Genomic DNA, 15,991 nt, shown 5'->3' on the forward strand with positions numbered 1-15,991 from the left:
CTGCTTTGTCAGTTACATTATTATATTGACATGGTGTAGCCAACAAGGCTGTTCAGCACTAAACCATTGACCTTATTTGATTACATTAAAAAGAAATACTCCCGCACACACGCTTTACCTTTGCTTATTTATTGTGTCAATGTTTCAGTCTATGACCTTTATCAACACATTGAAAAACATTCTGTTCAACATAAATATATACACACTTGAGACAATCAGTCACACCTGCATGGCTCTGTGAATTAAACTATACACATATGTACATAATTTGTATGTATTTATTTAAATATTTTTTATTTATGTATTATGTAAACTTTGATTAAACAAACATAATCATTGATGTTGATAGCATCGAGGTTGATATCAATGTCATTTTCGTTTCAAGCGTTTCTGTTTATGTATTTTGCTGTCACATGGTAAAGGTGGGCGGATATACATATTATTTCCGGGAAAATGGAGGCTGTTGTGAGTGATCTGGTAGCCCCCGAAGACCTTTTGGTATGTTTACGTTCCTTGTTATCCTATTGACTTACAAAATAGCAATGTATTTCGTTAGGGCAATACGATGATGCTGTTATCACATAGCTGCACTGGTTAAAATGTGATTAAATGCGTAGCTAGCTGTGTGTCGAAGTGTCTCTCCACCCACCCACCCACCCACACGTACACACACACACACACACAGGAGTCGACATAATCAGCTGCCTTGACGTTTTATCAAAGCACATGTAGAACATCTCTGGTTTTACTAAGCTAGCTACGCAGGATGTGTATGAACCGTGATGGATTCCACGAAATGTTGAAAAGCCAATTTCTTTTAGCAGACTGCCACATGTATGTAGTTGGCTGTTGGACCTGTTTGTTTGCTTCTGTCCCCGGAGTGAGTTATTGCTCAACTCGAGTGACCCTGACATCATTCTATGAGCCTCAGGCTACATTATCTTACATACTCGTGTGTGCTACCTAAAATACTTTTAAAAATAATGACATGATGTTTACTAAGAATTTCCATTTTTGTTTTCACGAAATCAAACTCAAACTTCTGTGATGTAGATAGCTATTGCCATTGTGTCTGAAACGACTATTGTTTTGGGTTTCAGAAATTTGAGAAGAAGTACAATTCTGAATTGGTGAAGGGTGCTGTGTCCAAAGAGACCAAGTTTGAATATTCATGGTGCTTGATTCGGAGCAAGTATTCTAATGACATCAAGAAAGGAATTGTACTGTTGGAAGGTGAGTTATTGAGCACTGAACAACAAAAAAAAGGTAAAATCTTTACAAATGTCTCAATCATGCACAACAATAGTTATGAGTGATGAAATGTGATTGATTATGCACTGTATGTATTCAACTTACATAATACATTCAGAGTTGTATAGCAGAATTTAATGTCTGCAGTGTAGTAATGTAGTATAGGCAGGTGTCACTATACCTGACAGTATACTACTGTGACAGTTGCTCAATTTGTTTTATAGAGCTGGTTAACAAGGGATCAAAGGATGACACCAGAGATTTTCTGTTCTACCTGGCTGTGGCCAACTACAGACTGAAGGTGATGTTCATTGTGCTACTAATACCTCTTGGCGGTTTGAAGGTGTTGTCTAATTTAGTTGCATTGACACAGAACTAGGCTACCTACATCTGTGTAGTCTAAGTTGATAAAAGAAGACCTATTAGCAACTTTTACTCAATCATTGTATTTCTCTCCCCTTTTTTTCTCACTCCATCCAACTTTTTGTCCATCTCAGGAGTATGAGAGGGCCCTGAAGTACATCCGCACTCTCCTGAAGAATGAACCTGGGAACAACCAGGCCTTGGAGCTGGAGAAGCTAATAGACAAGGCTCTTAAGAAAGGTGAGAGGTATTTCCTTGTCTTCTGTCCTCCTTAATCACTGCTTAATCCTTTAATCACTACTTAATCAAGAGCAAGTGGGTCCTAGGTGAAATAATGGAAACATATCCAGTCATTTCATCATCAGTGATGATTAAAGAAAGGAGATGAGGTAAGTAGGATGTTTAAGAGTATTGATACATACAAGGGCATGTAGGGAAGATTTTTTTTTTAAAAAACAGCTTTGAAGTGCTAATTTATAGTGACTTTTGAAAAAAGGATACAGACATGTCCCCCCATCCCCAACACCTTTGGATACCTGGCTCAAGCCTTTCGACCTTGTGCTGGACTAGTAGTAATGCATTGTCCAATATACACTTACTTAATCCAAATCAATTTAGACCATCACCATGAGTGCAGAGCAGTGATCCTTGGACCAGTGGTGGAGTCTGTCTATATTAGTCAATGCAATGGAAAGTACTGAAGGTCAACTGTCCTCATACAGATGGCCTGGTCGGCATGGCGATCGTAGGAGGAATCGGTCTGGGTGTGGCTGGATTAGCAGGCCTCATCGGATTGGCTGTATCAAAGAGTCCAAAATCATAATAAGGAGTCGGGAGGGTCTGAGCATTGCTAACACATCCCTCCAAGAAAGACTGACACACTGTCAACTCCCCCTCTTAACAAATTAAAACTAAGATTTGAACTGGCTTCCTTTTCTGAAGAGAAGATCACCTAAGGAATTTTGTTGATGTTAAACTTATATTGTCAATGGAATGATATTTGCAGTTTTGCTCTGAATGGCCTTAAATGTACTTTGTCTTCATATTTTAAAACAAGTTCTAATTTCAGTGGATTTGACTTTTCTTCTTTGTATATTCATACATAAGTATAACATGCCACTTTCTCTTCCATATTATGCAGTGTAAATTATGTTGGAGATTGAACCTGTAGCTCAGTTGATTGGCATTTTGGTCACTTGCTGGCATCAGTATGTTAGCATGCACCTGAGCATCCACTCTTTCCAAGTTAGCATCGAAGCATGTGGCAATTGTATTTTTATTTCTTTATAAAAGTGTAATGGTATTTCTGTTATTGTCATTGTCTGCTTTTTTTCATCTTTACACTGAAAAGTGTCTCAGGTTGAAAGGTAAGGGTTGTTGTATGGGGTGTAGTTTCAAGCTACAGTAGGCAGCTGTAATTGTAGCTCAGCAAAGTTGTCCACAGGGCGTATTGCATCCCAGGGTACAGGTAGAGGATAAAGAGGGATACCCTCATGCACTGCATGAAAGTAAAAAGGCAGCTTTTGGAAATGGTAAACACTAGATGGTCATGCTAGAAAGAACAGAGGAACTACAACCTTAGATTTAGAATAATATGCAGAGGTTTGGACAATATCACCACTTTTGTCCATCTTTCTTAGTTTTGGATGTAGATGAATTAGGTAAGAACATATTATCTCTTAACTTATGAGAAGTCTCAAATAATTGAATAACTATTATTGAATTATATCTGGTGTAATACATCAGATTAAGTAACAAGACCTTTCAGCTCTCTTTTCAGTTTTGATTGTAAATAAAAAATGATTTTGAATTGACAGTGTGTACTGTGTTTGATGTAGGCTATATAACTATAATATATTTTATATTGAACATAAAATCCATCTGTCATCATATTCAGTGTAAGAGCCACACTGGTTAGAGTATTATCATATGACTGAGTGGCAATTAAAGGGTATAGTACCCCTTGGGTGATTTTCCATGTCATGGGACTCCTGCTTCCAGTTAGTTCACAATAGGAACAGAGCCATGAGCGCATCTATCAAAATAATTTTCTAAAAGATCCTCCATTGATCGTACAAAGTCCAGTTTGCAGTGCTCATCTTTCCCAACCTGGCCATTGTCATATGTCTGAAATTATCTTCCACTTGAAAAGACGTGTTAGACTTTATTGCATGTATGTCAGTTGTATGCCAAACACTCTTTCCCTCTTTATGTTCATGTTTTCTCAGAGTTTATGTTTGAGTCCTTATCTGTCCTTATGATGGGGTCATATAGTGTTTGAGACAAAACGTGCCTGCCTTAGTTCAGTCAGTATCACTGACTCCAGTACAGGTTGAGTCACTGGGATTGTTTTACAATAGGAAAAGATTGTGGTTGCTATTAGTTATGTGGTGTTATCAGTTGACTGTTACTCATTAACTATCTGATGCAACTGAAACTCACAGTGATGAAGCATTTGACACAACAATTTTCATTTGTGATGGGGAGATGGGGGGGCATACAGGAAAGTACAAAGCTGTCATGGTTTGATGACAGGTCACAAAACAGGGTGTTGTTTCTTGGAAGCTTTCATAAACTCACTGTCAACATGTTAAGGTTCTGAATAATCACTCTATTTCACCCCCGTCCAAGGGACCTAATAGTATGCAGGTTTTCAACCAATTTTCCCATTCACAATATTGAATTGCAACAATTTGTATATGTTTCTTTTTCTTTTCTTTCTCTTATTTTTGTTTGTTTTGATCACATGTTTTTTTTATACATAAGCCCTTGGGTTTCTCACCTCATCTGCACATGTCTGCGTAATCTGTTTTTATTAATTAATGAATAAAATAAATGAGTGATATTTCTGAAATGCTTTTCTCAATTACAGTTTCTCAGCCAGAAAGACCTATACTTAGTGTCTAATTGATGCTCAGCTGAAGTCCAGCATACAGAGGATCCACAGGATCAATTTAATAAACACTATTCTAGTCTAAACTAAGGTTAACTCTAACCTACATCTACACCCAGCCCATTCGATCCTTAGCTTACAGCTTTAGCCAGTGTACATGCATAGTACTCTTGTTTTCAAAGAGATACCAGTGGAAAGAGATCCACAAAAGTCCCATAAAAAAATGTTTTAAGTAATTTTTAATTTAAAAGTTTGTTGTATAAAAGTCACAATGATTCAAAGTACTTCTGGTGCAGCAACAGCTCACATACCATGTTGTTGCAGAGAGAGCTGTAAAACTGGGCTTTGGTAAATAGGTCAGCCGTAAAATTTGATGTTTATGACGGGGCAGAATCCATCTTTCATCTATCCCTCATTTTCAGGAAGTAGGTGAAGTCAAGCTTTGGTAGCTACATATACTGGGGTAAGGTACACCACGGTCTGTAGAGACATTTACATATAGAGATACTGGACAGGCACAGGAGGTTTTATAGTATATACAGACAATATCACTTTCATCAGCTTCTTCTTTTCATACCAGCACCTGATGTCTATACAACAACTTCTGCAACTTCTTGAAAGGAAAAAAAACACCTTCATTAAAATCGGATGAGAAGGTGCGGCACCTCTGGCTTGCGTCAGGTTTATTAGCCCCTTGTGTGCGCTGGATCAAGTTTACAGCCCTCCTCTAGACCTTTAGAGAAACATTTTTGCTTATTTTTAAATCTCCTAACCCCAATACTTCTAAGCCCTGTCACTAAATCAGGTTGGGCATTAATCCTTTATTTTAAAGGGTCATTTTAGTGGTTCTCTAGGTCTGAGTCAGGGTGACATACAGTATGGGTCCAGGAAGAGGTGAAACTGTGTTTCTTGGGCCTTTCTTGGGCAGTTTTACAGCCCAAGAAAGTAGGCCTTGAAACATTGATGTTTGATCATGACATCAGGAACATTGCTAGGGTACAGCTGTTTCTCTCTCAGGCTGACACTACGAGACTAATCCACGCTTTTATTTTCTAGCAGGCTTGACTACTAAGCCATTGGTCAACTGCAAAACATACAGAATGCAGCAGCATGAGTACTAACCAAGACCAGATGGAGAGCATACATTACACTGGTCTCTGTATTGGTTGCCTGTTAGTTTTAGAATTGATTTTAAGATTATTTTATTGGTTTTTAAATCACATGCTTTTAAGATACTGTATGTACCAGTAGGTCCCTTTAGTCCTGGCACAGGCCTTTTAATTATTCCAAAGCCTAGGACCAAGAGGCATGGAGAGGCAGCTTTTTAGTTGTTACAGTATGCAGCCTGTCACAGGATCTGAGAGGTGCCGAAACTGTGGACATTTAAAAATATTTCTTAAAACATACCTTTTTAGCCTTGCTTTAAAACATTTTTTTTTAGTTTCTTCTTTTGGCTCCAAAAGCACTACTCCAATTACTATGATGTTAAAGTAGAGTTTATCAGCTTTTATTTTATGGTATTAATATACATATTGATTTCACCATTTTGAAATGACAACACTTTTTATACATAATGCCCCTATTTCAGGGCACCAAAAGTAAGGGACAGATTAATATAATGTCCAAATGAAGCATTCATGTTTAGTTTTTGGTCGACAATCCTTTGCATGCAATAACTGACCCATTGACCCCACCAGATGCTGGGTATCGTCTCTGGTGATGCTCTGCCAGGCCTGTACTGCAGCAAGTTGTTGTTTGTTTTGAGGTCTTTTTGCCTAAAAACATATAATTTGCAAATGAAACACATGTTCATTTGGATTTAAATCTGAAAAACCTGAAAAACTCCATAGTTGTCCCATTACTTTTGGTGCCCTGAAATAGGGGGACTGTGTATAAAAAGTGTTGTCATTTCTAAATGGTGAAACCAATATGTACACAAATACCATCAAATAAAAGCAGAGAATATCTACTTTAACCACGTAGTAATTGTAACTGTTTGGAGTCTGTGCTGGTATCAAGATCACGTTGCATATGCTCTTTAGCTAGCATAGGTCAGTATGCAATTGAAATGTTATATAGGCCTACCGTAGAAACAAACATGTATTAAATGAATTTGTCTCTCAAGATTTAAAGAATAACGTGTAAGAAGTATTCTTCTTAGAAGAAGTATTCTTACACGTCCATATGAATAACAGATTTAAAGATGAAATCCGTCCAACTATCCAAGTAACACAGACATAAACACACTATGAACGATCAAGGGCATAGAGCGAACATTGGACTCTCATTCTACCGATAAACACCTGTTGAGTTTCAGGGGTGTAAAATGCAAAAGGAGATAGGGAGAGACAGAGAGCAAGAGGGGGTGGAGAGAACACACTTATGATCAATCATTTAGCATATCTGTTAACTTAACACAGCATCTCATTGGCAGACTGACACAATCGTGACCCGGCAACGACACAGATATCGAATAAGAAATGCTATTTTAAATTTTAATTTATGAAGCACTTACAACAATATTGAATAATACACAGTAATCGAATATAAATCGAGGAGGATACAACCAGAAGGAGGGATATAGTCTACAATTGATTGAATTGAATCCTAAAAGACTTCAAAGAAGGAGGATGGATCCTATTATAGAGGTCGTTGCTTTGCTGCTTGGATTCTTGGGCTGGGTGATGGTAGGGTTATCTATAGCAAACCGTTTCTGGAAGACTTCGACCATTGACGGGAGCGTCATTACTACTTCCACCATCTACGAAAACCTATGGATGTCCTGCGCCTCGGATTCCACAGGTGTCCACAACTGTCGCGAGTTCCCATCTATGCTCGCACTTAACGGTATGAGGATGGAAATCTTAAAACAAAATCGGACTAAATTACATGTATTAGGTCTATGATTAGGATTTAAATGACAGGCCTGTGCTGTGAACAATAATTAGGTAAACAATTGTGCTTAATTTTATTAGGCTGATGATGTTTGATTGGAATAATAAAATATAGGTAACTGCAATAGCAAATGGAAAACACATTTCTGTGTTTTTTTGTTTGTGTCTATAGGGTTGGTTCCATAAATCACCTCTGTATGAACACACACACATATATGTGTGTGTGTATACACACTTATATAGATATAAGCCTCTCTCTCTCTCTCTCTCTCTCTGTATATATATATATATATATATAAAAGCCTAATTTGAATAATTGTATTGGCCTATCACTACGAAATTCGGAGGAATTTTATTGTTCCGATTTCTTAGTACACAAGAGAAACAAAACAGTTACACTCAAACAGTTACAGTACATCATCTAAATAAATATATCGGTTTTATTACCTCCATACAAGGCATTTTATTGTCTAAGTAACGTGTGGTTCTTACTCGCTGTGGATTATTTCACATGCAGTTTTGTGCAAAACAAATTGACAACGTGAAACTTAATTTAATGTATAGCTTATTCATTGTACCTTATTCCTTGTAAATACACATGACATTAATTGAGACAGTAGGTGTCAATTTGTGTTAATTCTATATTCTGTACAGGTTACGTTCAGGCGTCTCGCGCACTGATGATCGCCGCGATTGCTTTCGGTACTTTTGGACTCCTCGTGACTTTGATTGGAATGCAGTGTTCTAAAGCTGGTGGAGAAAACTACGTTCTGAAGGGTAGACTCGCTGGTACGGGTGGCGTCCTTTTCTTGCTTCAAGGTAACATAACATAACTAAGCTATTTCATAATATGTAGGCTATTTCATAATGTGTTTTTTATGTCATTTGTTGTGTACAATTATGTTCCTCTCTCACCCCGAAAAAGGCCTATGTACAATGATTTCCGTGTCTTGGTATGCCTTCAACATCACCCAGGACTTCTTTGATCCATTCTATCCTGGGACAAAGTAAGTGAGAAAAGAAAGATTATAGTTCATCATTGTAGTATAACTGGTAAAGATATAGTAATTACAGTAGTGAGCTACTGCCATCTGCTGTATTTTAGATAGAAAAGCAGTCTCGCCTCCCCACGAACTATGAACTTCATTGAGCTGAACCATTGATACATGAGCTGAACAACCCAGTTACCAAGAGTGTTTAAAATGTTAAAATTGCTGGTTTGGCTATTCAGTTTAAATTTGAGGGAAAGGTATTCCGTGTTCTGACTGAGTTTGTGTTCTGGCACATTTGCCAAATGTGTTTTGGTGTGCTGAAGAGTCCAATGATTTATTTGTTATATGATTGACTGCCTTGTGTGTTGCAGGTTTGAGATTGGGGAGGGTCTCTACATTGGCTGGTGCTCGGCTGTGCTTGCTATCATTGGAGGATCATGTTTGACATGTTCCTGTAAACTAGGCACAAAAGAGAAAGTGTGAGTTCATGGACACTGTGTGTGTATGTGTGTAACTTGTATGGTGATTGTTGTTATTAAACTTGTGTATCCTCACTCATTCTTCTTCTATTCTTCCTCTATCTCAGTCCCTACCCCTACCAGCCCAGAGGCACAGTGTATTCTGGAGCTGCCCCATCAAGGAGTCAGGCTGCCAGTGTATATGGCCGAAATGCCTACGTCTAAGAGAAGGGACACCACTTAACCACACGGGTCACCGTCATCTACCATGTCACAAAGGTTACCAGACTCATGGTTATTGATGATGTGGAAACATACATACTGTCTCCAGAACTGAGGGAATTTAGGAGCTACTGTATATAAAATCATGTGTCTTTGATATTTGAAAATTGTATGTCAATTAGTTAGTTCATTAATTGACGAGGTTTAGGTGCATTGTGCCTATGAGTTTATTCATTTACACTTCAGTTAGTATAGGCTACTCTGAATTATCTTTTCGCACATTGCCTATCAGTGAATGTACAGTAAACAAATACCTTATGATTGATAAATGCATTGTACTTGAATTATACATCTACTTCCAGGCTTGTACAGAATAACATAATCAGTTTCTTTAAACCAAATCATTTGATAATTTGATGATCTGTTGATATACAAACTTCTAGATGTTTAGGGGAAGGTCAAAAGCAGCAGATTCAGACTGTGTTGATTCTCAAGTTTTGGCATGTTTGTGTTATTGAAATGTTTTGTATTTGTACAGTTTTATAAATAGCCGAGAAGTGTGTGCTATGCTACTAACATAGGGTGCATTATGAATGCTTATTGTTTGTTTGCTTGTTTTAAAATTTCACACAATAAAATGCTTCATTGCCAAATACCCCAATTCATCTTTTTTGTAATTATTATTCGTAGATTGATATTATTGATGTCACTCATCTACTCTCACTGCAGATCTTCAGTGATGGCATCTGTGCTGCTGCACGCAAGGACATGGGAGTGTCGTCCACGAGCTAAAAAAAGTTCATCCAATGAGAGCGCACCACGTTTGTAGGCTAACACGGATGTGCTGCTTGGACCAGCCATTCAAGGGACTCTCTCTTTTCACGCCATTTCGGCCGGTGGGCGTTCCTATACGTCACAGTGGGCGTCGAATTATCTATCTGCGTACGGGCGTGCACGCACTGTTGAGAACGAGCCCAACAACTCGCTGAAGGCAGGGTCGCCGGAATGAATGCAACAGACGGCAAATGTGAAAAGCCACAACTTCTGTACTGTAGTTAACGTAGACCAAATGTATGACTTCCCCATATAATGTGTGTGCAACTCATTTCGAAATCGTGTAGACACCATGGAAGAAATTGTCAGTCTACTAGGCTTTAGCTAACTAGCCACTCTGTGTTGTGTTGTTGCTGTATAGGCTTTGTTGGTTGCCCTGCATAGCCACATAGAAGGCCTACAAAAGTTCTGGACCAACTAGTTCCATGTCGAGTCCATACGCCTTCAACTGCAGAATGTAAACATTGCTGAACTGAACATATTTGTCATTTTTGGAGACAGGCAGCAACGTTACGATCTAATAATACTAACTTTGCTAGCAATCGTAACGTGCTGCATCTCTCCAAAAAGAATACATAAGCAAACGTCCCAGCCCGAGTTCTCGGTTGAACTTCGACGTGCATCGAACTCAGTCCTTGGTCGTTGTGCACAATTATCCACGCCCGCTGTGACGTATAGCACCGCCCACCGGGCGGAATGGCGTGAAAATAAGGGATCCCAGCCATTCAACGCACAGAAATGTAGGGCATGATTGAACTGCCTGAAGGAGGGGCCCAACACGGGATAGGGTGAAGTTTCAGTTTAGAAAGCCCAAAGTTGACAGCTGTCGAAGTTATTCAATGTCATGCCACGTACAGAAAACGATAAAAATATTTTAGATCTATGGGATTTTTATTCACTACTGGCTGATCTGGCTCCTGGCTACCTCGCCAGGAAATTATAGGAACCTTATAGCGAAGTTCCACATTTTCACTCGGAATTATTTCTACACCGGACTATAAATACACTACCCGCAGCCTCGAAGATTTAGAGAAAACGATGAAGACGTTATAAAGAAAATTGTCGTTTAAATGATATCATTCGGGATTTGCGCTACAATCATAGCAGCGACGTGAAATATATACATACAGGTCAGAGGTGTGAGTTTTTCTAATATGGAGTCGGGCCGGCGGAAAGGTCTCAGCAGTGTTCTGTCTTCCTTGTCACTGCTCTGTGTTATTCTGGACCTTCAGCTGGACGGTAAGACAAGCCTGTGTAGTTTTTAGTTTTTTTTTAGCAATGTGCTAATGAATATCTTTGAAAATGAAATATGTAAATGAAACCAGAAATGAGTTGGTCTTTGGCAATTCCTAGACGTCAGCCGGTAAAAGTAACTGTCAGACGAGGTCTCAACCAGGTGCGGAATCATCATAGGTTGCTGAGTTGAGTGACGTTAGCTGTTAGCTGCATACTGCAGATATTTGCTTTGGCGTCCAAATAACCCATGAAATATATGGGATTCTTACATTTGGGGTGAATTGAAAATAGACCCATCATTTAATAGCATGTCCTGCTTCCTTCATTTAAGTCCGTTCACACAGTGTTATGTTTCAGGTGTCTTGGGGGCCACTCATGTGGAGATTGAGCAGCATTTGGAGATGGGTCGCAAACTGTTGGCTGCCGGTCAGCTGGCGGAGGCCCTGTCCCACTACCACTCTGCAGTGGGTAAGGTTACCAGGCTCAGATACCACCGCTTGACATCTTTAGGCCTAGATCTGTCTCTCTGCTTGTGTGTCCGTCTGTGATTGTGTGTGTGTGTGTGTGTGGATCTGTCTATTTTTTCTCTCCATTTCCCCTGGCAATTATCCTTTAGTCTCTCAAATAGACATCATGAATGATCATGAATGCATGTGGTCAAGTGGAAGTCAAAATCAAGTGTGTACTCACCCTTTGTACCCTATGACTTGTCTCAGAGGGGGACTCCAAAAACTACCTGACCTACTACAAGCGTGCAGCTGTGTTCCTGGCTATGGGGAAGTCCAAATCAGCCTTGCCAGACCTGACCAAAGCCATCCAGCTCAAACCAGACTTCCTGGCTGTGAGTGGACACCACCATCTTCAATAGCATAATTTCAGCTCCTATTAAAATGATAGGCATGACTGACAATGTCATGTGGTAATGTCACATGTTGAACTAGTCTTTCGCTCTCTCTCCACAACACCTCAATCTCTTGCCCCTCTCTTCTTCCATTCTCTCTTTCTCTATGGCTCTCTCTCCAACTGTCCAACTCTATTTTCTTCCTCTATTTCTATCTCTTCCCTCCTTCTTTATCTCTCCTTCACCAACACTCCTGCCTCCCCTGTCTATCCCTTCTGTTTCCAGGCCAGACTGCAAAGGGGGAATATTCTCCTGAAGCAGGGCAACACCCTGGAGGCCCGTGAGGACTTCCTGGCAGTGGTAAGTCCAGATGCACAGCTAATATACAGCTGTCAATGAAATGGTTACTATAGAATCTTCCGATGCCCTGCCACATTCTTCTTGTCTCCATCATTCTTTTGCTGCTGTAATGTGTAAAGGGATGATGTATTATGTGTATGTTCAAGCATGTCATGATTTCTATGGTGTGCCACAAAGTTTCTCCGGAAACTTTACCTCTCTAGTTGCTGTTTCTCATTTTTAGCTGCAGCGCTCACCTGACCAGGAGGAGGCTCGGGACCAGCTCATGAGAGCCAACGAGCTGGAGGAGCTTCAGGAGGAGGCCCACGCAGCCCACCATAGAGGGGACTACAGCAACACTATCACTGTGCTGGAACGGGTCATAGAGGTAAGGACTAGCTCCGCCACAGGGCTTTGTCTTAAAAATATGATGGGATACTGAACCTGTAATACTGAAATATCAGTTTTCAACACACAGAGGAGAATGCACATAATCGACCACTACCGTTCTCTCTCTAGCTCTCTCCCTGGGACCCTGAGTCACGGGAGCTCCGTGCGGAATGCTACATCCGTCTGGGCGATCCACGGAAGGCCATCCAGGACCTGACGCCCACCACTCGACTGCGGAATGACAACCGTGCAGCTTTCTTAAAACTCAGCACCCTGCACTATAGTCTAGGGGAACACCAAGAGTCACTCAGGTACTGAACTTATGTAGGCTTGCCATGGACAAGAGAAGTGAAGGTTAAATAAACAAACAAACCCATATTTACCTGACAAATGTATGTAAATTAAGAAGTTGAGAGCCTCAAAGCAAAAAGGTGGTTGACATGTTTGTTCCCTCTGTTTCTCTCCATATCCTTCTATCGCTTCCTTCTCCAGTCATGTCCGTGAGTGTCTGAAGCTAGACCAGGATGACAAGGAGTGTTTCTCCCACTACAAGCAGGTGAAAAAGCTCAGCAAACAGCTTGACTCGGCCGAGGAGCTCATTCAAGAGGAGAGGTGTGTGTGTGTTTACATTTCAGACGCTGTTTGTTTTTAGTCCTTGTGTGTTATACTGTTAGGTGGGTATCTCAGGTACAGTTTTTGTATATACTCTACTAGCACTGTGGCCGTATAATATATGCACTCTGGTCTATCCCCAAGATGTAAGATCTTGTTGAGCTAGCCGTGTACTAACTATGTTGATGATCAATGTCTCAGGTATCAGGAAGCCATTGACAAGTATGAGTCAGTGATGAGGACAGAATCTAAGGTTCCCTTCTACACCAACAAAGCAAAGGAGAGAATTTGCTTTTGCATGGTCAAGGTGGGTTCTATTACATGATGGACTTGTCTGTCAATGAATCTTGGCTTGCTTAGCATTTATTTGTTAGCATTTGAGATACAAATGCTAAATATATGCATCCCAAATCCTTTATTCAGAGATTATTTCTATGTGCTGTAGAAAAAGGAACTACACTGCTCCATTTCCACACAGAATGACCCATATTGAGACTAATCAATTGTACTCTCCCCCCAGAACAAAATGGCCCAGGAGGCAGTGGACGTGTGCTCCGAGGCCCACCAGAGAGACCCCCGCAACATCAACATCCTCAGAGACAGGGCTGAGGCTTACATCCTCAATCAGGACTATGAAAAAGGTATTCCCCGTTATGGTGTTACTACTGCAATATCCCTCAAAGTGATCATTGTAGCAACTAGTATTGTCATAAATCCATTTTGATCTCTTTCTGTACATCTCTCTATTTACTCTTGGCAGCGGTGGAGGACTACCAGGAGGCTAGGGAGTTTGATGGGGAGAACAATGAGATCAGGGAAGGTCTGGAGCGGGCCCAGAAAATGCTTAAACTCTCACGGAAGAGAGACTACTACAAGATCCTGGGTGTAAATAGGTACAGCCATCAAGAGGGTTGGAGGACGTATTTCGATGACTCAACATAAGACTGTCTAGTGTTTAAACAAGGCTTTAACTCACAAAATATATTTTTCCCCAGGAGTGCCAACAAACAGGAGATCACCAAGGCCTACAGGAAGCTGGCTCAACAGTGGCACCCTGACAACTTCCAGTCAGAGGCAGACAAGAAGGAAGCGGAGAAGAAGTTTATAGATATTGCCTCTGCTAAAGAGGTTCTCATTGACCCAGGTACTGTATACTGTATGCATCTGATAAACATAACTATTATTTTAATCCCTTTCACATGGTGGAAGAAATTTATATTTTTTTGTAATACTTAATACTATATTGATAACTGTCTTGTGGTTAATTCCCTCTCACACCCCCTTACAGAAATGCGTCAGAAGTTTGATGCGGGTGAGGACCCCCTAGACCCTGAGAGCCAGCAGGGTGGAGGAGGAGGCCAGGGGGGCCAGGGGTGGCCCTTCCACTTCAACCCCTTTGAATCTGGCGGCAACTACCACTTCAAGTTCCACTACAACTAGTGAGGATCAGACAAGAAACAAGGGGGATGGTGCAGGACAGGACTTAATGTTGGAAGACTTGGGGGGTCTATGATACCAATGGAGGAACTCTGGATGCACCCAGGGGTTGTACTTCAGCTTGGATGTGGGGGACCTTGCGGTCCTTTTCGTGAAACTATGGGGGAGGGGGACACTCAAAGGTGTGGAACTACTGCACCATGAGGGGTTGAGTTGTACAGAGAAAAAAACCCTTCTTCTTACCACAGATTCTACATGGAATTAAATGACAATGCTGGCTGTTGATTTGAAACATCCACATGGTCGAAGACGCAAGAATGAAGTCCTGCATTGTTGCGATGGCTGTGTTGAAGCTGTCATTGCAGCCTCCAGTACCCATGCTCTCTTCTTTGTGATGTCTGCTCTTACTTTTGCTTATTGTTTGTGCCATTTCCTTCCCCTCTGCTGAGTAGGGCTCCTTTTCCTTACTACGCACTTGTCTGCATTTTGTTCTGTTATGATTGTAACTCAGGTGCTCGACTGTTTCTGCATTCAGCAGCACTAAGACAACTATTTGTTGGCTATAATCAGAAACAGACTAACATCTAGGCTACTCTGATTATATTCAGTATGGTACAACGTTCAGCGCTTTTAGTTTCTGAGAAATATAATGTGTGTGTGTGTGTGTGTGTATATGTATTACTACTGTATGTACTCATTATATTTCTATCTGCAAAGTTCTGAACGTTGCTTCCTACAGAATCAAACACTCCTCAACTTTTGATGATTCACACCTTAGTGCACAACTAGGTGGGTACACAATCAAATGGGTTAGCGTGAAGCGTGTCTACATTTCTGAGGGAATCTGCATTGTGGATGATTTTCCTTTTTTTTCTATTCATTTTAAAACATGTTTTTAAAAACTTGCACTTTTTGTCCCTGTTTCTCTTTTAACAACCACTCCAAATGTTGTTCACTCCTGATGTGTTACTGAAAATGTGTGCCCCCTGCAGAGCTAGGCAAATCCCTAAAGGAGGATGATTTGAGTCAAATTAGTGGATGTTATCTACCACTACCACTAAGATGAACCATAAACTATAAAACAACATTTTTGACAAGTTGTCAGTATCATCCTTTATACTTAGAGGTGATTATTGACATAATACAATGAACATTTAGTCTCATGCTGAATTGAATTATGACTACAGTATAGCTGTAACTTAAAGTTTTGAATGTCACTGACTGTTCAT

At 40.3% G+C, this 15,991-nt stretch overlaps 3 protein-coding genes across 3 annotated transcripts; all 3 read left to right on the forward strand.

Annotated features, from left to right (window-relative positions):
- Positions 1-447: 447 nt before the first annotated feature.
- fis1 (fission, mitochondrial 1) lies at positions 448-2,917 on the forward strand. The gene is made up of 5 exons (XM_083673031.1): positions 448-498; positions 1,101-1,233; positions 1,476-1,552; positions 1,749-1,854; positions 2,337-2,917. The coding sequence occupies exons 1-5, from the start codon at positions 454-456 to the stop codon at positions 2,435-2,437; spliced, it is 462 nt and encodes a 153-aa protein (XP_083529157.1). The 5' UTR covers positions 448-453; the 3' UTR covers positions 2,438-2,917.
- A 4,220-nt stretch (positions 2,918-7,137) lies between these two features.
- On the forward strand, positions 7,138-9,464 carry cldn15a (claudin 15a; the record flags this gene model as incomplete). The annotated part of the gene is made up of 5 exons (XM_083673019.1): positions 7,138-7,354; positions 8,056-8,220; positions 8,327-8,408; positions 8,765-8,872; positions 8,980-9,464. The coding sequence occupies 5 exons, from the start codon at positions 7,138-7,140 to the stop codon at positions 9,074-9,076; spliced, it is 669 nt and encodes a 222-aa protein (XP_083529145.1). The 3' UTR covers positions 9,077-9,464.
- A 1,182-nt stretch (positions 9,465-10,646) lies between these two features.
- dnajc3b (DnaJ (Hsp40) homolog, subfamily C, member 3b) lies at positions 10,647-15,859 on the forward strand. Its single transcript, XM_083681359.1, has 12 exons — positions 10,647-11,146; positions 11,501-11,611; positions 11,860-11,984; positions 12,270-12,344; positions 12,568-12,711; positions 12,843-13,024; positions 13,206-13,325; positions 13,527-13,632; positions 13,846-13,966; positions 14,086-14,218; positions 14,321-14,469; positions 14,614-15,859. Exons 1-12 carry the CDS (start codon positions 11,062-11,064, stop codon positions 14,763-14,765), a joined length of 1,503 nt encoding a protein of 500 aa, XP_083537485.1. The 5' UTR covers positions 10,647-11,061; the 3' UTR covers positions 14,766-15,859.
- Positions 15,860-15,991: the final 132 nt, after the last annotated feature.

Source organism: Argentina silus (genome assembly GCF_951799395.1).
Source record: "Argentina silus genome assembly, chromosome: 1".
Taxonomy (NCBI): domain Eukaryota; kingdom Metazoa; phylum Chordata; class Actinopteri; order Argentiniformes; family Argentinidae; genus Argentina; species Argentina silus.

What these genes read in the sequence shown, in the direction of transcription:
- fis1 (XM_083673031.1), top strand. Translation starts at nt 454, where the DNA reads ATGGAGGCTGTTGTGAGTGATCTGGTAGCCCCCGAAGACCTTTTG. An exon ending in AGGAATTGTACTGTTGGAAG is followed by an intron (nt 1,234 to 1,475) that starts GTGAGTTATTGA and finishes TTTGTTTTATAG; the next exon opens with AGCTGGTTAACAAGGGATCA. An exon ending in TGGCCAACTACAGACTGAAG is followed by an intron (nt 1,553 to 1,748) that starts GTGATGTTCATT and finishes TGTCCATCTCAG; the next exon opens with GAGTATGAGAGGGCCCTGAA.
- dnajc3b (XM_083681359.1), top strand. Translation starts at nt 11,062, where the DNA reads ATGGAGTCGGGCCGGCGGAAAGGTCTCAGCAGTGTTCTGTCTTCCTTG. An exon ending in TGCTGGAACGGGTCATAGAG is followed by an intron (nt 12,712 to 12,842) that starts GTAAGGACTAGC and finishes TTCTCTCTCTAG; the next exon opens with CTCTCTCCCTGGGACCCTGA. An exon ending in GAGCTCATTCAAGAGGAGAG is followed by an intron (nt 13,326 to 13,526) that starts GTGTGTGTGTGT and finishes TCAATGTCTCAG; the next exon opens with GTATCAGGAAGCCATTGACA.